This window comes from Lampris incognitus, chromosome 10 (assembly GCF_029633865.1).
Source record: "Lampris incognitus isolate fLamInc1 chromosome 10, fLamInc1.hap2, whole genome shotgun sequence".
In the NCBI taxonomy this organism is placed as follows: domain Eukaryota; kingdom Metazoa; phylum Chordata; class Actinopteri; order Lampriformes; family Lampridae; genus Lampris; species Lampris incognitus.
Genome location: NC_079220.1, coordinates 18,695,185 through 18,722,235, shown reverse-complemented (window position 1 = coordinate 18,722,235; position 27,051 = coordinate 18,695,185). Strand labels below are relative to the sequence as shown.

Here is a 27,051-nt window from a genome sequence, read left to right as displayed (position 1 = left end):
TAAAATATAATGCTAAAAACACTGACAGGGAACATTTTACTGCACAATGTGTACTTCTACTTTTCGGATTTTAAGTAGATTTTTCTGATTATACATACTTTTTTCTTACTTAAGGCTCTGAATGCAGGACTTTTACCTGCAGTGGAGTTTCCAACATCCTTAAATAGCACCCGGCCGACTTTATTGCTGTGTAGATATTGGTACGCCTCCGAGCTTTTTAAATTGCTGGGGTTCGAACCCAGGACCTTCTTGCTGTGAGGCGACAGCGGTAACCACTGCGCCGTCCAGTGGTCGTTATCGTATATACTGTGTTAGCTCTGAGCAAGGGTAGTCAAGTCAAGTTTATTTGTTCATCCCAAATTCACAAGCTAATCCTGAAAGCCTTTACAATCAATACAATATACAACAGTATACAATATACGACACCCTCTATCCTTGGACCCTAAACCCGAATGAGGAAAAACTCCATGAGAAAAACCTTATCAGGGGAGAAAAAAAGAAGGAAAGAAAACTCACGAAGATCAACTGAGGAGGGATCCCTCTTCCATGACGGACAGACATGCAATATGTGTCAAATGTGCACAAAATACACAAAAATAACGTATTATAATGTAACATTATAGATTACACAGCGCGTACTAACGTAGAATACATATTTAATGCATAAGATGTAGCAAATTTAAATGTGGTTGTGATAAAATTGTAAAGAGAGAAATTGAGTGAACCTGTGTCCATCCAAGACAGCGCCAGGAAGCCCACAGATGCAGTCAGGTGCCGGCGGCACCGCAAACCAGCTCTGCTCAGTGGGGCTCTGCAGAGAGAACGGCCTTCACATGCACACAAGAGGCGAGGCAGACTTCACAGCATTCACACACAGAGAGAATGAAGACAAAGAAGTGATGAGCATGATGCCGAAGTTGTCATACCTAAAACAAATAGTGTACAAGCAATTTTAAGCGAGAACAGCGCAAACGATGGCATACATCTCCAGCAGGGTGGGACTGTGACCAAGGGAAAACAGGACGCATCACAAACAGGCTCCGAAGTTGTCAGGTGTTCGAAAGAGAGAGAGAGAGAGAGAGAGAGAGAGAGAGAGAGAGAGAGAGAGAGAGAGAGAGAGAGAGAGAGAGAGAGAGAGAGAGAGAGAGAGAGAGAGAGAGAGAGAGAGATGATCCATGGTCACCAGACAGTCCATAAAGGATGAACAATTGTCCGCGAGAGCGAGAGAGGGAGAGAGAAAGAGAGAGCAAGTCATTTACTAGCGTCACTTTTATAGACAGGATCTGATATTGATAAAGCCCAGTTTCAGGGGTTGTGTACTACTAGGGTTTGCTGGGATAGGCCTTTGATTGGGGCCAGCAGTGGATGACTTCATTTTGATTTGGGCAAGATGTCTAAGGGTGGCAATAGAGGAATTGGGAGGCCTGCTTACACGTCGAGGTAGAGAGACAGTTGTGATTTGGTGAGATGATATGTGATATACATTGCCACTGCCAGAACTAGCTATAGTAAGCAGATTGTTGTCGTTAGCTTTGGTGTACAAGAAAATATGTGCATGACGCGGTGGGGGAAGGAGACCGTCTCAGTCTGATCTGATGGGTACAGGACAGGTAAACAAAAGAAGAATGGTAGGTGAGGAGGGATGATTTGAGCCTCTGATAAAAGGCTCATTATTGTGGGTGTGACTTTAGCGACAGAGAAAATGACTGGCAGATAAAAGCCAGAGATCATTTTGAGCAAACCTGCACAACTATTCATCCATCATGGGGCTCCCCAGCATACTTGGCAGGTTAACCTTGATAGTCCTCCTTCTACCCAAAGGTAAGCTGTTTGCATCTTGACTCTCAATAAGCCAAGAATCACAGACTATGATTCACATCGTTTGGATGACTACTGACCTTGTTCTATCTATCTATCGATCTATCGATCTATCGATCTATCTTTCCAAGTTCCTCCAAAACCATGCGTTTTTTGATATTGTTATTGCCACAATGGCGAACACCATTGTAAAAATTTAAAGAGCTTTTGATGGAAAGGGAAGGGAAAGGGAAAATGAGTGAATAACAAGGTGAAGATATCGGTAATCCTTAATTTTTCAGTCCACTAATTGCCATATATTTACTAGCAAACAACATGGTAATAAAATATAGTTACCGGATAAGTGCCCCTAACACTGTATGGTAAGTACTGAAAATTACTCCAAAGTAAATAGTAATGAAATGTAGTTATTAGGAGAGTTCCCATGAGAAATATAAAGAAAGTGTTAAGTTATTATATGGTAAGCGCGTGAAAACATATCAGGAAGATTACATGGCAAAGCACCATTATATGTAGATATATATATATATATGTAGTTACATTATATAATATTTAATAACTAATATATAATATATTACATATTATATATAATATATATATTACAGTTATATGATGGTACATTATAGGTACATAATGCTTACTGCTCAATAGCAAAGCAGTTGTTCTAAACAAATTAATGGTGGCTATCAAGAAATTGCCCCAATAAACTGGATAGTAAATAGTTTCCTTCTAAGTATATGGCAACCAAGTAGGAAAGTTAATTGTCATAAATTGTAAACATCAGGGAAAGTACCCATAAAAATTGTACTAAATACTTAGTTAACACCCAGAAAGTAGATGCAAACCTACTACTGGATAGTAAGTACAAACTTCCTGCCCAGTATAATACTAAGAATCATCCTAGTATGTAAATACCCATAACTATTACAAAGCATGTGGTGGGGATAAATCAACAGTGGGGTAAGTATGCATTAGTGTAGGCGATAGAGTTGGATGGTTCTTCTTTAATTATATAAGTGAGTTAAAATTCCTTACCGCCATCAACCGTTTCCCTGCCACTCCAAAAGTATCCTGCTGTTTGAGGTAATTGCTTGATGATGTGTCATGTAGTCAAGCTGTGTTTTCATTTGGACAAATCGTCAGTGGCCAGTACTCTTTGATGGCTTGATTCAGTGTGCACCATGTTCTTCCATGGTGCCACGTTCTCACTTCACTGTGACCCAAACACGTACTAGGACCATAGCGTAACGCCTATGATATTTCCCTGTAGCTACTATGTACTTTGTTCACCAAGCATGAGACTGTCGTTAGATGCTTTGAGCTGATGACATACTAAGATATCATGCTCTTACTTAATACTTTGATCCTCGATCACTCATGTCATTATTGGTAATCTTCCTGTTGCAAACTCGCACGACTTGCACTTGACATTGGTTAATACACAGATATGGCTGGCTCACGTATAGACAGAAGGTTTAAATGGAACTGAAATTGATGCAGCAGCTCAGAGCCTGGTGCATTCCATTGCTAAACTCTCGCACATTTGAATAAAGACTTCCATCATCAGTCAGAGGAAATTTAGCCTCTACCCAAACTAGTTTGATCGAAGACCGTACATGTTTTCTTTTATTGAAAAACACATGAAGGCCAGGACAAAGAACATTGGTAAACTGCTTTGTCATGAAAACAGGTTTGATGTTGTTGTCTGGTGTGATGTTTTTCAAGGAACAGTGCATAGGGAAACAAAAGGATTTAACACACACACACACATGGTGATCATTCAGATATGACAAGTGGAATGTTTGAGCCTTTGTGTTAAAGTAGTAGAGTGATTTACCTCTTTGCAACACCTACATTCTTCCAACAAATGGAATGGTGTCAAATGTTCGAGGAAGTAGAAGTTCAAATACAGCACACAGCGGTTCCAGGAAATGCTAGCATGGTGTCTGTGCCGTCACTGAGCAAGAATGAAGATATGCATAACTTTGCATCCTCCATGTCAGAAAAAGAATGCATAAATCAAAACTGTCAGTGCATAATTCCCTACAAATTACAAATGTTTCTTACACTTCAAGTTGTTCAACTAATACAATGGATAGTAAGTGTTATGTTGTGAAAAAGACACGACAGGCAAAGCTCTAGTCAGAGCGTACTCCATTTAATCAACAACACAACTAACAAAGTTCACTGACGTCACTCAGGTCAAAACATTTAACTGGATCGGAACACGGCATTGTCGCAGCAATGCCAGACGTAACACTCCCCCCACCCCCCTCACAATAACCTAAGTGTGATACTCGGTCACAAAGTCACGCAAGTGCACAGGCCTGGTACGTGCATAGACTGAGCGGGGCACAGGTGCAGCACTAGCCTCAAGGTTTGGCTCCATGACTCGTAGCTGAACAGGAGGGGCTGAGGTATCGAGCTGCAGAGGGACTGGGGATGCTAAGGTGTCAAGCTGTGAGGCCGGTAGGGCTACTGTAGGGGCCACACCCAATCCTGGCCCAAGGCAGGCCTGTACCTTGCACAGGCAGCTAGCATGCCAGCAAGTGCCATCCATGAGCCTGAATGTGGCTGGGCCAAGCTGTCGGCTGACCTGGACAGGATCTGACCAGAATGACTGTAGCTTATTGTCGCAGTGAGGTCGTCAGATCCAGACCCAGTTGTAAGCGGCAATGGCAGGAGGCCTGGCTCGTCGTGTCCAGTTGAACTGGTTCTTCATCTGGCTCTAACGTGTGTTGACTGTGGTTTGAACTAGGTGAGTTGGAGCATGGGCCAGGTCAGGGAGGAGCCTACCCAGAAGTTGCTGAAGCTCCCGTCCCAGCATGAGGGAGGCTGGGGAGAATCCAGTGGTGGCATGTGGGGTGGTGGCATTTGGGGTGGCGGCGTGGCGCGATAGTGCAGCAGTGTCTGGAGGAGGCTGGTATTGAATATGCGCCCTTGGGCGAGGTGCACCCTGATTTTGTTCTTTAAGGACTGATTCCGTCGTTCCACCCCCCACCCCCCACTGGCAGCTGGGTTACAGAAAGCTGTGCAAATATGGCGGATCCCTTTCCCTTTCAGGTAGGGGGACAGTTTGTGTGAGACCATATGGGGTCCATTATCGGTCGTGATTTTCTTGGGCAAACCCCATCGTGAGAACAGGGAGTCTAAAATATCAATTAACACCTTGGCTGTTACCGAGCCCATGGGTGTCACCTCTGGTCACTTAGATTGGAGGTCATAGATCAGAACAAGAAACCGCTGGTGGTATGGTACCCCATGCAGCTCGCCGCAGATGTCGAGTTGTAGATGCTGCCAGGGTTGGAACGGCCAGTTCAGGGGCTGCATGGGCGGGGACGGGGCTGGAGCCCTGGTCTTGCCACTGAACAGACAGGCAGTGCAGTCCTTGACCAAGGTCTCGATGTCTCTGTCAATCCCTGGCCAGCATACAAGGTTCCGGCATCGTTGTTTGAGCCTGACTATGCCCAAGTGGCCCTCATGTGCCATAGCAAGGACACACGCACGAAGGGCACTTGGGACCACAGTGCAAAGCCCTCTGGTAACACAAGTGTCATGCCAGCATGTCAGCTCCTCCCGGATTCTGAAGTAGGGAGACAGCTCATCTGACACCTTCGTGGGCCAGCCCTGCCTGATGTACATTGAAACTGAGGAGAGGACAGGGTCAGCTGCTGAGGCATCCTGGAGCTCCCTCAGTGACACCGTCTCCTGAAGGGGTGTGTGGAGAAGCTGGACAAGGTCATGCTCTGCCTGGTCATGCTCAGAGGCTGGAACCAGGGGTGTGGGTACATTGGGGATTGAACGTGATAGCAGGTCAGCCACCACGTTATCCAGGCCTGGCGTAAACTGCAGGTGATAGTTGTACAGCTGTTAGTGATCAGTCCAAAGGTGAAGCCGTAGTGGTTTGTGGCCAGTGCATGATGTGGCCAGGAGGGTGGTAAGCGCTTGATGGTCCGTCCTCAAGGTGAATTCATGTCCATAAAGGTACACGCGCCAGCGTTCACAGGCTCAGAGGCATGCTAAAGCCTCTCACTCCGCTACTGAGTACCTCTGTTCTGTGGGACTGAGTGCTCAGGAGGCGAAAGCAATTGGCCTTTCCACTCCCCCATGCAGCTGGGACATCACGGCATCTATGGCAATGGCGGAGGCATCACATGTGACAGGGTAGGGCTGGCTGGGTCAAAGTGCGCCACGATCGGTGGTGAGATGAGCTGTGACTTCAAGTAGTGCATCATGTCAGAGCAGGCTGGTGTCCAGAGCCAGGGCTCATCAGTCCTCAAAAGTTTGCGCAGCGGCGCCGTTGTGTCAGAGTACTGCGGCAAAAATCAGAGATAATACGCTGTCATGCCCAAGAAGGAAGCAACCTGGGCAGGTGAGGTGGGCTCTGGGACACATAGGATGGCTTCCATGTTCGAGTGAAGCGGGCGCATGCCCTCAGTGGAGAGGCGGAACCCCAAATACTCAATGGCTGAAGCCCCCAAAATGCACTTTTCACCTTTTAGTGTGAGGTGGTGCTCAGCTAATGCACCAAGTACGCCGCGGAGGCGTTCGTCATGCACTGCGGTGGTGGCTCCATGGACAACGATGTTGTCAAGGTAGACGGCCACGCCCGGGATCCCAGCAAAGATGGAGGCCATGATTTTCTGGAAACAACTTGGAGCTGAACTCAACCCAAAAGCCATATGTGTGTAGCGGAAGACCCCTTTGTGGGTAATGAAGGCAGTTAGGTTGCGGCTTTCAGGGTGTGGGGGCACCTGGAGATAGCTCTAGCGGAGGTCAAGTTTTGAGAAAATGGTGGACCCATGGAACTAGGCAGTGCGCTCCTCTGTCGTTGGCAAGGGGTATCTATCAGGTATTATGGCTTTGTTTACCGCTTTCAGGGCCACACAGATGCGCAGCCCCCCGTTCTTCTTCTTAGTCACAACCAAATTGGATATCCAAGGTGAAGCGTTCACCTGATCAATTATGCTATCATCAAGCATGTGCTGTAGCTCAGAGATGTCATCGCACAGGGCCAGAGGAGAGCGGTGGAGCAGCTGCACGATAGGCGTTACTGTTGGGTCTAACGGGCTAGTGGGTGAAGGCAGCCCAGCCCGTTAAACAGTGCAGGCCACTGTTGCTGCCAGGGGTTGGCAACGGTGTGAATCTCTGTGCCAGTAGTGTCTAACAGGGTGAATTATTCAGGGGCAGCGAGGTGGGAGAAGACAGACTGGCCGCGCATTCCAATGCAGACTCGACCTGCAGTGCTATCTTAAGAGCCTGGGCTAGTGTCAGGTCATCATTTTCGAGCAACAGGTTGTCCCTAATTCTGTCAGTTTGTGTGTAAAATGAGTTGGTCACGTACCGTTTCATCTTGTAGCTCCTCAAATTTGCATACGCTAGCTAGGCCTCGTATATCAGCCACATACTGGGATACAGACTCACGCGCTCGTTGGTGGCAGCGCCTGAATATAACGCGATGGAGAAAAGCGCTCTGTGGAGTGGCAAAATACTCTGAGTAGATTTACAATCTCTTCATATTTGGTGGATTTTGTGAAAGTTCCAAACATGCGCTGTCCCTCTGCTCCTAGACAGTGCTGCAACAGTGCACACGTTCTCCCGTCTGACACGTCGTCCAAGCCGGCAGCGAGGAGACACTCAAACGAGGATACCCAGTAATTCCATGGCACGGGTGATTCTCCGAGTAACGATAGCAAAACCCACGCCGTGGATCCTTGGCTCATCAGCAGGTTTTCTTTTCCAGAAGAAAGTGTATCCGCCTTTTTCCTCCTTCAGCTGCCCTTCATCAGCTAGTCGGGTTTCGAAGGGTGCTGCACTATCGATCCGGAAACTCCTTAGCTCCCTGGAAATGATGGCAGTTCGCCTTTCGGGTCGATCACTGTGTTTATTGTCCATGAGGGTCCGCATGTTCCAGGTTCCAATGTAAGTTTGCTTCCATTTATGTTTCTGACCACTTAGTGGCGATCCCTCTGGGTGCAGTAGCCCAGACGGAAGTTTTCGAGGCAGGCTATGTTTAGGGCACCTTTTCCGGCCCCTTCCCCTACTGGGGTGAGCAGAGTGGATCCTAAATAGGACTGCTCAGTCGTGGGTGCAGCTGCCGAAAAGCTCTTTCTGCCTCAGCCCAAGAGTTTAACGGCTGAATCAGACACCCACAGCCTGTGTGTCAGGTTGTGGCTAGGAGCTGACAGACTTCATGGTCCTGCCCCCGTCACCACTTCCTGATTGTCATAGGACTTTGTCCGGGATGTTAAACGGTCCGATTCCCTTTTGGGAGGACGCCTGTGTGTATAATCTTTTAATGTGGGGAAGCTGGTGCACAGCAGCCTCCAGACAGTCCCTTCTTTGCTGCAGCCTTCTTCCGCCTTTGAGGCCGTTGTGGTGCTCCTCACAGCCACCATCTTGCGCCCACTCTGCCATTGAGGACTTAGTTGCTATTAGCCCATAGCTGGGACAGTGGTTGAGAGATGCCAGGACGTGTCCAAACACCGGTGGGCCTGCATGCCTTCTCTCTGGGGCCCACTGCTGTTCTGAGATCCCCTACAGTTTGGCCTGGGACCGCAAAGTACCCAGTTACCGTGTTTGGCCACGAGGAGGCACTGCAGGAGTTTTGGCGACGAAGAGGCTATGTACCGGCAGGAGGAGACTTATGCACTCGGCTCCTCTTTTCACCCCCTGCAAGAGGGCTAGCCGGCAGCAGTAGTTGAAAGCAGAAAGTAGCAAGCAGAAGCAGCATGCAGCATGCACTAACTACAAGCACTACTACGCCAGTACTACTGCACTGACGCGTCACACATGCCCTGTGTGCTCACACACACACACAAACACACACACGCACACACACACACACACACACACACACACACACGCACACACACACACACACTGTTTTCCTCTCCAAGTTGTGGTGTCTGTCTAAACAGTGTTGGTTCCATCATCAAAAGCAAACAAATATAAAATCAAACAGGTGTTTGAACTGGACAAGTGTTGGTAGCTGGAGATGTCCTGCTCATTGCAGAAGAAAATTAGGTTCCAGATTTGGGCTTTGCATGATCAGTCCAACTCTCGAAGAGCCTCACACAGCTAACACTTGGTTTGTTACTGGTGCTCTAAATAGAAATTGATGAATAAATTCTTAAAAGGAGGGCTACGCGTGGATAATGCAACAATTGATCATAAAAATGGTAGGAGTGCATCAGTGTTACGCTCAAAAACTGAAATATATAATACAAACCCCAATTCCAATGAAGTTGGGACGTTGTGTAAAATGTAAATAAAAACAGAATACAATGATTTGCAAATCCTTTTCAACCTATATTCAATTGAATACACGACAAAGACGAGATATTTAATGTTCAAACTGATAAACTTTGTTTTTTTTGCAACTATTCACTCATTTTGAATTTGATGCCTGCAACACGTTCCAAAAAAGCTGGGACAGGGGCATGTTCACCACTGTGTTACATCACCTTTCCTTTTAACAACACTCAATAAGCGTTTGGGAACTGAGGACACTAATTGTTGAAGCTTTGTAGGTGGAATTTTTTCCCATTCTTGCTTGATGTACGACTTCAGTTGCTCAACAGTCCGGGGTCTCCATTGTTGTATTTTGCGCTTCATAATACGCCACACATTTTCAATGGGAGACAGGTCTGGACTGCAGGCAGGCCAGTCTAGTACCCGCACTCTTTTACTATCAAGCCACGCTGTTGTAACGCGTGCAGAATGTGGCTTGGCATTGTCTTGCTGAAATAAGCAGGGACGTCCCTGAAAAAGACGTCGCTTGGATGGCAGCATATGTTGCTCCAAAACCTGTATGTACCTTTCAGCATTAATGGTGCCTTCACAGATGTGCAAGTTACCCATGATGCCATGGGCACTAACACACCCCCATACCATCACAGATGCTGGCTTTTGAACTTTGCACTGATAACAATCTGCATGGTCCTCTTCCTCTTTAGCCTGGAGGACAAGACGTCCATGATTTCCAAAAACAACGTGAAATGTGGACTCGTCAGACCACAGCACACTTTTCCACTTTGCGTCAGTCCATCTCAGATGAGCTCGGGCCCAGGGAAGCTGGCGGCGTTTCTGGGTGTTGTTGATATATGGCTTTCGCTTTGCATGGTAGAGTTTTAACTTGCACTTGTAGATGTAGCGACGAACTGTGTTAACTGACGATGGTTTGGCGGAGTGTTCCTGAGCCCACGTGGTAATATCCTTTACAGAATGATGTCGGTTTTTAATGCAGTGCCGCCTGAGGGGTCGAAGGTCACGGGCATTCAATGTTGGTTTTTGGCCTTCCGCTTACATGCAGAGATTTCTCCGGATTCTCTGAATCTTTTGATGATATTATGGACTGGAGATGATGAAATCCCTAAATTCCTTGCAACTGTACATTGAGAAACGTTGTTCTTAAACTGTTGGACTATTTGCTCACGCAGTTGTTCACAAAGTGGTGAACCTCGCCCCAGCCTTGCTTGTGAACGACTGAGCCTTTCGGGGATGCTCCTTTTATACCCAATCATGACACTCACCTGTTTCCAATTAACCTGTTCACCTGTGGAATGTTCCAAACAGGTGTTTTTTGAGCATTCCTCAACTTTCCCAGTCTTTTGTTGCCCCTGTCCCAGCTTCTTTGGAACGTGTTGCAGGCATCAAATTCAAAATCAGTGAATATTTTCAAAAAACAAACAATAAAGTTTATCAGTTTGAACATTAAATATCTTGTCTTTGTAGTGTATTCAATTGAATATAGGTCGAAAAGGATTTGCAAATCATTGTATTGTGTTTTTATTCACGTTTTACACAACGTCCCAACTTCATTGGAATTTGGGTTTGTATAACAAACATAAAAAACTGTAGATAGATAGATAGATAGATAGATAGATAGATAGATAGATAGATAGATAGATAGATAGATAGATAGATAGATAGATAGATAGATAGATAGATAGATAGATAGATAGATAGATAGATAGATAGATAGATAGATAGATAGATAGATAGATAGATAGATAGATAGATAGATAGATAGATCTGTCTGCCTGGCTGTGTCCATCATATTCAATAATTAGTCAGATTTAATCTAGGTTTATCACAGAGCTTCTGGAGGGTATGCAAACTGCTCACATCAAAATGCTTTTAGCCCGAAAATGTGGAGCCAAAAATGACAGATGTACATTCAATGGCACAAAATCAAATTTCACTTTGTGCTATTATGTATTTGCAGCAGCAGCTTGATCAGCCCTTAGTCCTTTACTAATGTTTTTGTCTTGGTCTTGTATTTCAGGATCTCATTCACAGCTGAATGGTAAGCATATGATAACAATTGTATTTACCTACAGAGCTTTTAGTTTGAGTTAAATTTTGATCACTGCTGCAAAGAGCCCAATTCTGCAATTATGCCATGAATACATAATTATTTTCATATACGATTAGGAGTTGGTTTTCCTATTTTTTAAATAATTAAATATGTGCTTTGTGATTCTTAAATAAAACACTCCTTCTCTGCTTTTGTTAGTATGTGGCCAGCCTCCTCTGAACAACAGGATTGTTGGAGGAGAGGATGCCCCTGCAGGCAGCTGGCCCTGGCAGGTCAGTCTGCATACAATCAGACACTTCTGTGGAGGGTCTCTCATTAACAACCTATGGGTGATGACTGCTGCTCACTGCTTCCCAAGGTAAGGAGTCGCCAACAAACTGTGTCTTACACTTTGAGAAAATACTTTTGGAAAATGGTGAAGTATTGAGAAATGTATGTCTTTTTCTGTCTTCAGCAACAGCACATCAGGTTTATCAGTTTATCTGGGTCGCCAGAATCAGCAAGGTAACAACTCCAATGAAGTGGTCCGGACAGTATCACAGATCATCTGTCATCCTGACTACAACTCTGACAGTAATGACAACGACATATGTCTTCTGAAGCTCTCTTCATCAGTCACTTTTACCAACTACATTCAACCAGTCTGCCTGGCAGCACCAGGCAGCAACTTTCATAACGGGACTGATACCTGGGTTACCGGCTGGGGCACCATTGCAAGTGGGGGTAAGTGGATGTGGATGTGGGTGTTGTCAGTGTGGGTGGAATGTGTTGATTTAGCAGGCTATCCTTTTGAGAGAAAACATAGATAATGTGGACACAATATAGAAGAAACAATCTTGATGACCTCCTTCAGGCTTTTGCTAGAACCTTTATGAGCAATAAAGGCATAGGTTTTTCCTGGGCAGGCAGAATGCTGTTGTCCTCTCTCCCACGTTGGTATGACCTATGTACTTGTTTCACAGAGGACAGGGTCAGTAGAAATCACTTTGAACATGATAACTTTTTTTAGGGGGGGTTCCCCCCTTTGTCTCCCCAATTGCACCCGGCCAATTACCCCACTCTCCGAGCCGTCCCAGTCGCTGCTCCACCCCCTCTGCCGATCTGAGGAGGGCTGCAGACTACCACATGCCTCCTGTGATACATGTGGAGTCGCCAGCTACTTCTTTTCACCTGACAGTGAAGAGTTTCACTAGGGGGATTTAGTGTGTGGGAGTATCACATTTTTCCCCCCAGTTTCCCCTCTCCCCTGAGCAGGTGCTCTAACCGACCAGAGGAGACGCTAGTGCAGCGACCAGGACACATACCCACATCCAGCTTCCCACCTGCAGACACAGCCAATTGTGTCTGTAGGGACCCCTGACCAAGCCAGAGGTAACACGGGGACTCGAACCGGTGATCCCCCTGTTGGTAGGCAACGGAATAGACCGTTACGCTACCCAAACACCTTGAACATCATAACTTTGAGGGACTAACTTGGATCTTAATCTCAATTAGAGTTGGTGGAAAACTATAATCTTAAATTATATTTCAAAATGTATTATTTCTCCCACAGTCCAGAGACATGTAGGTCAGGTGAATTGACCTTACTAAATTGTCCCTAGGTGTAAATGTGTCAGCCCTTTGATGGACTGGCGGCCTGGCCAGGGTGTATCCCCACCTGCCGCCCAATGACTGCTGGGATAGGCTCCAGCATCCTGTGACCCAAATTCGGATAAGCGGCTTCGATAATGGATGAATGAATTTATTATTTCTCCACAGCTGATTTCACGTTGTAATGGACCACACATTTAAACGCCTGGATGATCACTCGTTCTTTTTTGACCGGGGCATTGTCATCCTGGAAAACATCATTCCCTTAATAAAGTAAACATAACAGGATGATAACGATCACTGAGAAAAGCTATGTTCATTTTTGTTCAAGCATAAAGGATGTTTGAACAAAGCTATGCCATATACAAAGCACACTTCAGGACAGAATGACTAAAATACGGACTTAGATTTGCAAAATATATGCCTCTATTCTGTCACATTCAGTGTATTGAAATACAAGCAAACTGACCATGCTCTGCAATTAACTAAGATTTTCTTCCATGACTTTTGGGCTATATTAATGGCCAGTGCTTCATAAATGACACATGGCAGGTGCTTAAATAGCACCATGGAAATGATGTGCAGTTTCTAACAGCTTATTTAATGGACTGGATGTCTCCCATTAGTTCCGCTCCCACCACCCATGACGCTCCAGGAGGTGGAGGTCCCTGTTGTGGGGAACAGGCAGTGTAACTGCCACTATGGAGTGGGATCCATCACAGACAACATGATCTGTGCTGGGTTGGCTGCTGGAGGAAAGGACTCCTGTCAGGTGACTCATCATCATATCACAGCCAGATTACTCAATGAGAATGAATTAGTTGATCATTAGGCTTACTGATGCTTTCTAACCTTCCCTTTAGGGAGATTCAGGTGGCCCAATGGTAAGCAAACAAGATGGTCGTTGGATCCAGTCTGGCATTGTGAGTTTTGGTTTTGGTTGTGCTAGGCCTGAATTCCCAGGGGTCTATGCCAGAGTGTCCCAGTATCAGTCATGGATCAACAGCCACATTAGCAGCAACCAGCCTGGCTTTGTTACCTTCACCTCCACTGGAACTGATGGAGATCTCAGTGCGACATGTGACGGCCTGCCACCACCACCTACAACAACCGCACCCAAACGTGAGTAACTATTAGGGATGGGAATCACCAGGGGCCCCACAATATGATATTATCATGATACTTAAGTCATGATACAATAGTATTTTGATTTTGCACATTTTTCGGTATTGCGTATTGTGATGCATATATTAAATAGTAAATGGTAAATGTACTGCATTTATATAGCCCTTTCTAGTCTGCCGACCACTCAAAGCAATTTACGGTATACGCCTCACATTCACCCATTCACACACACATTCACACACTGATGGCGGAGGCAACCACGCAAGTCCGAGTTTATATACTATATATATAGCACCTTTTTAAAACAGAATTACAAAGTGCTGCACAAGATAGATACAGAAAAAATAAACAACATACATATACAGTTATATACAGAAAAGTAAGAATTACAGCCCCATTACAGGGAAGGCAAGTCGGAAGAGATGGGTTTTGAGAAAATTTTAAAGCTGTTTACAGACTCAGCTGATCTAACGGGGGTCGGGGGGGGGGGTTGGAGACTGTTCCAGAGGGATGGGGCCCTCATGGCAAAAGCACAGTCACCCTTTGGTTTTGCGGAGGGAGCGGGGTATAGATGAGAACGTGACTGGAAGATCTGAGTGGTTTAGAGGTGGAGTAAGGATGCTAAAGTTCAGAAATATATAAAGGGGCAAGACCATGTAGGGCCTTATATGTGATGTCTATTGTCTTTATGGGGGGGGGAAGACAATGTTTCTATTGCTCAGTAGAATTGAAGATGATCTACACAGATGGATGAATTTTGCCCATTACTCTAATTGGCAGAGTTAACTATGTGAAAATTAATACATTTACCGAGGTTACAGTATCTTTTCCAGTCCTTACCCATTCCACCACCAAAAACATTCTTTAAAACCCCCAACAAACATGTTAGACAATTTATATGGAATTGTAAAGTGCCCAGTGTATCTATACAAAAATTAACGTGGGATTAAAGATTAGGGGGCCTTCAATTACCCTGTTTTAAAGATCATATGGCAGCTCAAATGAGGGCGTTAGTGTCCCCTCCTGGATACAAATTGGATTGCACTCTCTGAAAGAAAAGGTATCCAGTGGAGTAAGGATGCTAAAGTCCTTGCTCCACTGGATTATTTATAAGTGGAACTCCAGAATTATACCCAACAGGACAGACAATCCTGTTTTAAAGCATTTGATTAAAATATGGTGTGAGACTCATGGACGTCTTGGAAAATGGGACTGTCACTAAAAACACCTCTGAGACAAAATGAACTCATAACCATGACTCTAAACAGCAAAATTCTGGAGGCTTGGCATCATAACGGGATCCAGCATTTGGAAGACTGCTATGAAAAAGGACTACTCATGTCCTTTGAACAATTTAAGAGGAAATGAGACTTGGACATTCTTCTGCTGTCTTCAGTGAAGATCTTTTCTTAGAACCAACCTGGGTCCTGGAATGACTTTACCTGTGCCGTTGATGTGGAGAAACTGCTTCATGAGGGAAATGTACATAAATGTATTTCTAAAATTTACTCATTATTTCTGAATGAGGGTCCAAAGCCAGGTCTGCACAAATTTAGAGCGAGATGGGAATCAGATCTCCGCATAGCAATTGATGAACAACTCTGGTTCAGATTTATGTCAAGGCAGTTTGTCAGCTATCATTAATGTCCGGTAGACTGGTTCACTATAATTTCCTCCATCAACTGTACCTCACCCCACAGAAACTACATAAATCCAAACCTGAATTGTCAGAAATGTGCTTCAGATGTGGTCTAGGGGTTGGCTCCTTCCTGGACTGTACCTGCCTTTGTACAAAGGTGAGGCCCTTTTGGTACGACTTCTGTGACACCTTGACCAAGATCACAGGAGTTATCCTCCCCATTAGATTCTGAGCTTTGCTTACTGGTGAATTTCACAAGTGTCGGTAGATCCTCAACCAATTCCCAAATTACATTTATGGAAATCGCTTTATATGTGACCAGGAAATGCATAACAGTGACGTGGAAATCTGATTCCCCTCCCCTCATTGATAGATGGTGTTTGGAAATCCATCCATTCCCTTTCCATTATCCAAGCCGCTTATCCAAATATTCCTCTTGAAAAGATCACATACAGTCTTAAAAAAGGATACAACACCCCCCCCCTTTTTTTCTCTCCCCAATTGCACCTGGCCAATTATCCCACTCTCCAAGCCATCCCGGTTACTGCTCCACCCTCTCTGCCAATCCGGGAGGGCTGCAGACTACCACATGCCTCCTCTGATACATGTGGAGTCACCAGCCGCTTCTTTTCACCTGACAGTGAGGAATTTCGCCAGGGGGACGTAGCGCGTGGGAGGATCACGCTATTTCCCCAGTTCCCCCTCACCCCCGAACAGGCGCCCCGACTGACCAGAGGAGGTGCGAGTGCAGCGACCAGGACACATACCCACATCCAGCATCTCACCCGCAGGCACGGCCAATTATGTCAGTAGAGAAGCCCGACCAAGCCGGAGGTGACATGGGGATTCGAACCGGCAATCCCCGTGTTGTTAGGCAACGGAATAGACCTCAACGCTATCCGGACGCCAACGGATACAACACCTTTCTAAAGTTTTGGCAGCCTTACCTAGAGTACTTATAGGCACATCACTGACGCCATCGTTGGGATGTGATCATTTCTGGTTAGACAGAAGGCCTCTTTAAAGGATATAACACCGTGCTAGTGCAGTGTCTCTGTATTTCACTCTATGCCCCCCCCCCATCTTCTGTTTATAGGAAGGGTAGGGGATTGTTTTTTTGTGTGTTCTATGGTTGTTAAAGCATAGCAGAGGTACCCAGCGCTGCCTGGGGAAAATGTTCTCACCAAAACAACCAACACGATCTGATCTTTACGATATAATCAATGATGAAATATAGGGTAATTTATGACATGATAATGTGATAAATGAATGTCGAATGAACGAATCTTATTATCGAAAATTATCAAATGTCATAATTTTCAGTCGGCGGCATGGTGGCGCAGTGGTCGCCTCACAGCAAGGAGGTCCTGGGTTCGAGCCCCGGGGAAGTCCAACCTTGGGGGTCATCCCGGGTCATCTTCTGTGTGGAGTTTGTATGTTCTGCCCGTGTCTGCATGGGTTTCCTCCAAGTGCTCCGGTTTCCTCCCACAGTCCAAAGACATGTAGGTCAGGTGAATCAGCCATACTAAATTGTCCCTAGGTATGAATGTGTGTGTGTGTGTGTGTGTGTGTGTGTGTGTGTGTGTGTGTGTGTGTGTGTGTGTGTGTGTGTGTGTGTGTGTGTGTGTGTGTGTGTGTGTGTGTGTGTGTGTGTGTATTTGTGTGTGTGTATTTGTGTTTGTGTGTGTGTGTGATGGCCTAGCGGCCTGTCCAGGGTGTCTCCCTGCCTGCTGCCCAATGACTGCTGGGATAGGCTCCAGCATCCCTGCAACCCTGAGAGCAGGATAAGCAGTTCGGATAATGGATGGATGGATGGAGAACTTTCAATCCATTCATCAGGCTTCTTTGCCAATGTGTGTATTAATCGCTCAGTGCTCAAGCGCCCCTGGGTAAACCACGTTGCGTGTGTTGCGGCAACAAGAAATTGTCTCGTGCTTTGTGATAAGTAAGTTAAGAGTGCTCACCAGTCTCACTCTTGCCACCTCGAATCCAGGATGACGATCTGCACTAATAACCCTGGCATCGGGGCTGAAAAATTCCTTTGATTGATATGACATAACAAGGTATGGCATCGAATATCAAAAATATGTCACATTTTGCCACACAATAAACTAAATTTCGCAAATAAATTTTGTACTTGGTTTTTGAAATATTTTTCGAACTGTGCAACCCTTGGAAAGTGCTGATTCTGAAGATACATTTGTTTTTGTTCTATCGATCTGTTTTATCGATTGATCGATCAATCAATCAATCAATCTGCATTTTTATAGCGCTTTTCTGGCTGCAACAGCCACTCAAAGCGCTTTATAATTAATCACACACACACACACAAGCGCGCGCGCACACACACACACACACCCGCAAAACATTGTTGCCGTCTTGCCACAAGACGGCGGTAATGACAATGCACATGACATGATATTTTAGAATCAGATCAAACTACACAACTTTGCCTGACCACTGTGGTGGTCAGTTATGGCAGAAACCAGTCAAAATGAAGTGGTCTTCGAAACAAGGAGAGTATCAGGTTTAAAGACTATTGTAAGCACAAAAAAGCCTGAGTTGTCTTGCAGTGCAACTGCCCAGCCGAGGCTCAAACAGCCACATTTAAAGACATTTACCAGCACACGCCTTCCTTGCTACATACTGACTTTTTCTACAATGAGTATTTCTGGAGTTTTAAGCGAACATACAAACATTCACTCTTGCTTCATATATATCGAAAGATAATATAAATAAGAAAGATATATATACCATCGACCTGTAGGTGTCGCTGAGGTTCGTGAGTTATAGTACACCTGGGTAATCGAGAGAGAAGAAGAGCGAGGCTTTTTTTTCTTTTTTAACAATACAACACATTACACAGAGAAATGCACATTTCAGCACATTATACAAAGATACATTTCAAGACATTATACAAAGAAATACACATTTCAACACAAAATACATCAGTCAACTCAACATATTGTAGCGAATTCGGGGGACAACGCAACCACAGAAACTGCCGCGGCCGGGAAGCGAATCTGTATCACCCGCACCGCAGGAGGCATCGTTAACCGCTCGACGGAAGGGTCAGACCCGCGAGCCAGCGGCCAGCGTGACTTCTTATCCATGCACTCTACAATATAGAGAACTGGTCAACTTTAACGTCTTGTGTTTATACATAACATTAACATCAAAGATATTAAAAGAAAGAAAGAAAAAGTAAAACAAAAAACAATACTGTCAACATCAGAATATACGAGGGAGATGCAAGCTCAAGTATATATTATGCAATTTATATATTTTTATTACCAAGTATTTTCCCTATTATCTGAGAAGTCTTAATAGCTTTTTTGTTCGTTGTTATCTTATGTTGTAGTTCAACACAAAACAGCCGGATATTAGGTGTGATCTGAAGCTCTTTAGCCTTACATATGTGATATTTGCCGACAAGACAGATAAACTTGAGAGCATTGTTGGTGGACTGTGAGCCTGTATTACAGTTCAGAAACAAGACCATGTCTTCTAAAATTGGCGTCAATCTGTTAAAGCTTAGAAAAATCAACATAGCAACTTCAACCCAGAACTCTTGAGAGTAAGTACATTCGTAGAATAAATGGGAAATAGATTCAATTTCTGTTTTGCAGCAAGAGCATACTGGAGAAATGTCGTCTTTAAATCTATACAATAATTTATTGCAAAGGTCTATGTAATACCTTCGTGTGAACTTCTTTTATTTTATTTGGAATAAGGAATTTATTGGGGTCTGACCAAACTTTCTCTGCTATGATTTCTGGAAAACTTAGTTCTCATAAAAGAGTCGATTTGGGAAAATAACTCTGATCTGAGGTCAGTATTTTTCTGATATGGCGATTATTACATGTAGGATCTGATAGGTCTTTCCCACCAATCAAGAGCTTGGGGAATTTCACCACTCAAAGGGCCATATATTAATGCACTTTTGATGAGAAATAGTAACTTTGGTGATATACTTTTTATAACATTGTTATATTCTTTTCGAGAAATATTCATATCCTTCATCTGAACAAAATCTTCATATCCACAGAGGTTGCCTCTCTCAGTGAGTACATCTAAAACAAAGACTACACCCTTATCCATCTATTCTTTTATATATCTGGACTTGTTTCTAGACAATACATGCTGATTGTTCCAAATTATGCATGAAAGTGGAGAAAAATTATGCTTGAAAGCAATCATCCAAGATTCAAGAGCTTGTTTGGGAAAATTGGCGAGCTTGCGAGGCAATTTATTACACTTGTAATTACAAGATAATAGAAATCTTAGGCCACCACAATTCAAAAAATAAATTGGAAATCTAAAACCGTTGACAATTATTTTTAGATAAACATTGCTTAATCCAATTGACCTTGAAAATCTGATTGATTGTTTGAAAGTCTAGTGCATTAAAGCCCCCCTTCAAAGTAGCTTCTAATGCATGTTTTTCTTTTAACATACTCAGTTTTGTTTTTCCATGTAAAGTTAAATAGGAGAGAATCAATGGCTGCACATGTCTTTGGATCAACATAAAGTGAGATGGCAGGGTATATTATTCCTGAGATACCTTCTGCCTTTGACAGCAGTACACGGCCCTGTATGGTAAGGTCTCTTTGCAACCAACAGTTACAGACCTTTTTTTTTCTTTTTCTATCTTTGGTGAGAAATTGGCAGATACTCTATTAGACGTTGACTTATTTATTAAGATACCAAGATATTGTACTGATTTTTTTTTTACATCTATACCACTTATTGACGTCTTATCAGAATTATGTACTGTTAAAATTTCGCACTTACTCTGATTAATAGTAAGGCCGGAGGCCTTAGAGAAATACTTTAAAACCTCCAATATGACCGGCACTTGATCTTCATTCTTTAAAAAGAGACAGGTGTCATCAGCTAGTTGACTAATTATTAAGTTATGTTCTCCTATTTTTATACCTTCAATACTTGTACAATGTACAGTGTATATGTTAATAAGTTCGGCAGCAATTAAAAACAAAAACGGAGATATCGGACACCCTTGTCTGATACCTCGTTTAACATCAAAACGAGGTGAAGTACCGTTAATTTAAGAGACACTGCTATTGGTATTTATATACAGCGTGTGAACCATTGTTCTGGAATTTTTCCCAAAGCCAAAATGAAGTAAAGCTTCACTTGTGAATGTGTGTTCCATAGTGTCGAAGGCTTTGTAAAAATCTAATATATATATATATATATATATATAACTTCTTCTTCGTTAATTAAATCAGAAAAATCTAATAAATCTAGGATTAAGCGAAGATTATTACTTATGTGTCTGTCCTTCATAAACCCAGCTTGAGTTGGTGACGTAATTTCGTTCAGACAGGGTTTCAGTCTTTTAGCATACAGTGAAGCAATCAATTTATAATCCGAGTTTAATAGTGATATTGGACGCCAATTATCTAAATATAAACTATCTTTGTTTGGTTTAGGGATTAGAACAATAAGGCATTGTTTCATTGATTCCGCTAGCTCTTTGTTCTCAATACATTCCTCAAAGACAGCCAAAATCATATCTTGAATGTCATCCCAGAAAGTTTTGTAAAATTCAAATGGTAACCCATTGGGTCCAGGGCTTTTATTGGAGGGGACATTCATGATAACAGCACCAAGTTCATCATCAGTTATAGGACTTTAACAAAGTTCAATACTTTCTTGGGTTATTTTAGGAATAAATAAACAAGCTTTATCAAAGAAGGAGCTGCAAAATTGAGGGTCAAAAGAAGAAGTATATAATTTTTGATAAAAATTAGAAATAAAAGTAGAAATTGTTTCCTCATAAGTAGTAAGACTATTTTTGACATATAATGAAGAAATCTTTTTAGTTTCCCGAAGTCTTTTTTCCAAACTAAAAAAGTACGATGAATTCCCCCCCCCCCCCCAACATTCCAGCCATTGTGACCTTGTTCGGATAAATGCCACTTTGGCTTTTTCAATATAAAGTGTATTCAGCTCTTCTTGTAAAGAATACAATTTTATTTTATCTTCATCATTAGGACGTGGTATATTTAAAATATTATTTATTTCCTTTAAAATGTTAGCATTTATTGTCATTTTAGTTTTTGAATATTGTTTGCCAAATTTAATGGAAAATTTCCTACATTCAAATTTAACCAATTCCCATTTAGAAATAGAGGGGATATCATTCCTGGTAATGAAGCTATTTATAATTTTCTTTAATGCCTAAACAAAGAGAGAGGCTTAGATGACCAGAAAGAAAGAGCTAGCACTTGCAACAAAATTATAAACCAAATTCTTTACTTGGTTTTTGAAATATTTTTCAAACTGTGCAATCCTTGGAAAGTGCTGATTGTAAATATACCTTTCTTTTTGTTCTACAATTAGTATTTGTGGAGTTTTAAGTGAACATACAAACATACACTCTCGCTATGTATATATATATATATATATATATATATATATATACATACACACACACACACACACACACACACACACACACACACACACACACACACACACACACACACACACACACACACACACATACATAAATAAGTAAATCTATGTTTGCACTAGTTGGTAGCCATAGAGAGTTTTCAGGATATGACGGATGTGACATTTTATTTTTGTTCCTGTTACTACTCTAGCTGCCATGTTCTGATCTGCTTGTAACTAAGTGTCTTATGGTTTACTTGGGAAATCCTGACAGAAATGCATTGCAATAGTTGAGCCTACTGGTAACAAATGCGTTGCATTGGGCGGCATGGTGGCCCAGTGGATAGCACCTCACAGAAAGGAGGTCCTGGGTTAGACCCCCAGGCTGTCCCAGGTCCTTTCTGTGTGGAGTTGCATGTTCTCCCCGTGTCTGCGAGGGTTTCCTCTGGGTGCTCCGGTTTCCTCCCACCATCAAAAAGACATGCATGTTAGGGTTAATACGCCTGTCTGTGCCCCTAAACAAAGCAATGGAAAGAAGAACAGGAGTTGGTCCCCGGGTGCTGCGCACTGCTCCTATACATTAGGATGAGTTAAATGCAGAGAACAAATACATTTTAAGAATACAAATAAAAAATAAAGTGGCTTTCAAATAAAGTGGCTTTCAATAGGCAAGACTACTGGTAACAAATGTGAGCACCAATTTCCACAGTATCAGGTGAAACAAGAAAAGGCTTAATGATGGCTTTTAGATAGTAAAATGCTGTTTTTACATATTATACGAAAACAAATAACACTGGCCTATCTGTCTACACCAGAATTCAATTAAATGATCATCATAAGCTAGTGCACAGTGCAAACTAAATTTTACCAAAACTAATGTCTGCTACTCGATGCCAGGCTTTATGATAATTTAACTTGATTTTAATAATTTTCTCCCAGCAATGTCTATCTGGACTACATTTTGGCTTGTAGTCCAGACAGACACTTTCATGTATATTTTGTCATACTGTTTAAATCTCATGAGTAACCTCTTCTCCCCCAGCTGTGGTTTGTGGAAGCCCCTCGCCAAATTTGAACCCACGTCTTGATGGAGGAAGTTCAGTGGCATCAGCAGGCTTGTGGCCCTGGATGGCAAGCTTGCATAAAAATGGAACCTTTGTATGTGGGGGCACCCTGGTGGCAGAACAGTTTGTTGTGACCGACGCTGACTGCTTTTCAAGGTGAAATAGTTGTAATGTTTACTGTAAATATGAGGCTGTGACAAATTAAATGTCAGCTCTTTCTCCATAATTTTGAAAAACTACACGTTCAGTCTAAAAGTTGTCTTTACTTGTGATTAAATATTTCACTTTATCTTTGTTTGAGAATTATATGCTTTAATAAGCTCTTCGGGGTTTTTTTCTATTACTCTTTTATCATGATATTTGTCTCACTACTCGTCCGTCAACCTGTCCATCCCCCTGCAAACAAGAAAGGGGTCAGAGCCTATCCTTGATGCAATCCCACCTTCACCTTGAACCCATCTGTCATTCCAACTGCGCACCTCACATCTGTTACACTGCCCTCATACATATTGTGCACCACTCCTACATACTTCTCTGCCACTCCCAACTTCCACATACAATACCACATCTCCTTGCTTGGCACCTTGTGATATACTTTCTCTGAATCCACAAAGACAATGTTACGCCTTCTGACCTTCTCTATACCCTCCATCAACACTCTCAAAGCAAGTATCACATCTGTAGTGCTCGTTCTTGGCATGAGATCATACTGCTGCTTGCTAATTGTCACCTCTCCTCTTAACCTAGCGTCCACTACTCGTTCCCATATCTTCATGCTGTGGCTGATCAACTTTATACCTCTGTAGTTGCTACAGCTCTGCACATCACACTTATTCTTGAAAAATCGGTACCACTATACTTCTTCTCCACCCCTCAGGCATCGTCTCACTTTCCAAGATTGTGTTAAACAATCTAATTAAAAACTCCACTGTCATCTCTCCTAAACACCTCCATGCCTCCAGAGGTATGTCATCTGGACTAACTGCCTTTCTACTCTTCATTCTGTTTATAGCTTCCCTCACTTCCTTCCTTGCTTGCTAATCCACCACACTTCCGGATTCACTACCACCACATAATCTCTAATTTTTTTCACTCATCAGCCCCTCAAAGTACACCTTCCACCTTCTCAACACATCTCCCCACTTATCAGCCCATTTTCATCCCTATCCTTCATCGCCCTAACCTGCTGCACATCGTTTCCAGCTCGATCCCTTTCTAGCCAATCAGTACAAGTCCTTTTCTCCTTCCTTAGTGTCTAACCTGTCATACAACTCCCCATATGTCTTTACCTTTGCCTTCATCACCTCTCTCTTCACTTTATGCTGCATCTCCTTGTAGTCCAGTCTACTTTCTTCATCTGTCTGACTATCCCACTTCTTCTTCGCTAACCTCTTCCTCCATATACCTTCCTGTACTTCCTCATTCCACTACCCTGCTGGCCAACAGTACAGGTAGCGGTCGTTGGTAACCTGGGCTTCAATCAATCCAGTATGGAAATCTGATTTAGGATCTGCGTATTTGATTTGGCAAAGTTTTTGCGCCGGATGCCCTTCCTGAAGCAACCCTCCCCATTTAACCAGGCTTGGGACCGGCATTAAGAATGCACTGGCTTGTGCATCCCCAGTGGCTGGGGTTTTGTCATTTTTTAATAAACTTACTGATAAAGTCTTCATGGATAACATCAAGTCAAATTCTTTGTTTATTTTTATCATAGCCATCAAGTTGTTGTCACTGAATGGAGTGTAATCCTGGGCCGCTTGAAGCAGAATGGATCAAACCCCTTCGAAGTAATGCTGAGTGTGACAAATATCACCATTAGTAACTCAACTGGTAGCAATGTGGCAGTTCTTCAACTCTTCAAAAAACCCACTCTCACTGACTACATCCAGCCTATCTGTGTGGATCTAGAAGGCACAACTCTCAGCACAGGGACTACGTGCTGGGTGGCTGGGTGGGGTGGAGGCCAAGGTGGCGGTAAATATTACTTCTAAACAATATAAAAACCGTTGTGCCTTGCACATGGCCATATCATTTATTTGGGTCCATATTCATGAAGGATCCGGAATAATAGGTATATTTACCTGCACATGTCTTGATAATCTGCTTAAGGTGATAGTTTAATTAAACCACTTACACAGCCCAGGTAAACTGAATTTCCCACAATAACTCACATTTACATTGAAGAGTTCAATAGACCAGATAATTTAACTCAGAGGAGACCATGACAGTATTTGTCAGATGTTTCTGGTACTCCATCTTGTTCACAATGATGTATATAGAGAACACCTTGATGCAACAGATATTATTTGAGGTGATAACTGAAATCATTGTACTCATGTCACATGCAAATGTCTAAACAAATATTTGGCTTTGGTAATGTAAGAGATGTGGGGTAAAAAATGCATGTGAAATGGCAAATAGTATGTGTAGTATAAACCCGAAAACAACAACATCTAGCTTTAGTTATTAGATTCCCAAATTTGGAAACAAATATAGCAAACTGCTCATCGGCAGTTTAGGTGAAGTTGGGGAGTTTAAATTAAAAGCCATTCTCTTCTGAACTGCATTCTGATCACATGAATAAGCCATTTTTAGGTTCCTCTGTGTTCAAATTTCTGATGTCATCTCTGTTGCACTTTTAGTTGATCAAGTCCTGCAAGAGTTTCAGACCTCTGTGGTGGATTGTGGTAACTCTTCCTCCCTTGACAGTATCTGCACTACAGCCATTGAGCTCCAACAGGTACAGCCTGTAACACTGGACAAGACTCGGCTACATGATACAACAACACAATTAAAATTAATAAAACTAATAGAAAACCGTCAACATCGGGGCTGGCTAGGTGTTCATTTTTGCATGACCATACAGAGCACTATTCCATGTCTTCCATGCTGACTTTGTTTATTTCCTCCCACATCCAGGGAGACACAGGGGGCCCGTTGATGTGTAAGCAGGATGGTTCTTGGCTTCAGCTTGCAGTACTGACTGTCCAAGACACTAACAGAACACGTTTAGAGAGGGCAGGTCAAGGCAACATTACTTCCTTCAAACAAATCTCCAGTTTTAAGGCTTTTCTTCAGGCTACAGTGGGAAACTTTCCTCCTTCCCCTCCAAGAAATACCACCGCCAGCCCTACCACCATGACCACTACCATCAGCGCTGCAAACCACATCAACCTCTCTGTTCCTCTCCTTTTTTTGTTCCTTCGTCTTGTTTTGTCTCTCTGACTTAACTTGCTGCATATGTTTTCATTCTGAATATCATTTGTGAGAATTCTTGTTATGCTTTGGAATAATACAGTTAATGCAGCATGCAACTATTACGCTTATATTGGTTAATAGCTGACTCGATCACATACATATTACTAACAGCAAAACTATCCGTAAATGTCTCTTGTTTTTTCTGTTACATGCACCTCTGATTATATTATCGAATAAAAGAAATTGGTATGCCTGGGGAAAGTTGTAGTTGTGTCTCAGTCGGCTGCTTGAGCATTTTAGCTTTAACCTTTTTGGTCCTTTTAAGGATCCGCCCGTTCCTATGGCAACCGCAAGCTAGTTGCTACAGAAGAGGAAAGGGCGGCGAGTGGCTAGATATCCAACAAATCCGCCGACCTACACAAGCGCTGCATAAATGTGCTTACTATGAGAACATTGGACCACGCAAAATGGTGAGATGACACATTGCTGAGTGATCCGAATGTAGTAAGGGTAACTAAGGTTACTGTGCTTTCTGTGAGCGTTAGCTAACGTGCAATAAATCTGGAGTTACTACAAGTAACTGGAGTAATATTCATGTCTTTAAAAACCTCCTTAAGCAAGCAAGACAAACGTGGCAACTTTGTTTACTACGCTGGTTATGTCAGTGGGTTTTCAGACCCTGGTAGCATTTAGCCTAGTTAGATAACCGTCCATCCATCCATCCATCCATTATCCAAACTGCTTATCCTGCTCTCAGGGTCGCGGGGATGCTGGCACCTATCCCAGCAGTCAATGGGCGGCAGGCTGGGTGTTGTGACTTCTCTTATGTACACTATTGTAGCGTTACTATTCGTGGGTTACTAACTTAATCA

The 27,051-nt window shown here is 43.2% G+C and overlaps 1 protein-coding gene across 2 annotated transcripts; it reads left to right on the top strand.

The window, feature by feature from the left end:
- Positions 1-1,725: 1,725 nt before the first annotated feature.
- LOC130120154 (prostasin-like) lies at positions 1,726-26,720 on the top strand. 2 transcript variants are annotated; one of them, XM_056288823.1, is made up of 10 exons: positions 1,726-1,821; positions 11,108-11,128; positions 11,339-11,498; positions 11,595-11,863; positions 13,357-13,502; positions 13,594-13,852; positions 22,960-23,137; positions 24,696-24,949; positions 25,624-25,721; positions 25,901-26,720. In XM_056288823.1, the coding sequence occupies exons 1-10, from the start codon at positions 1,764-1,766 to the stop codon at positions 26,204-26,206; spliced, it is 1,749 nt and encodes a 582-aa protein (XP_056144798.1). In that variant the 5' UTR covers positions 1,726-1,763; the 3' UTR covers positions 26,207-26,720. The 2 variants fall into 2 exon arrangements, with proteins under 2 accessions (XP_056144798.1, XP_056144797.1); XM_056288822.1 differs by having other exon boundaries at positions 24,696-24,955; positions 25,901-26,718.
- The last annotated feature ends 331 nt before the right edge of the window (positions 26,721-27,051 follow it).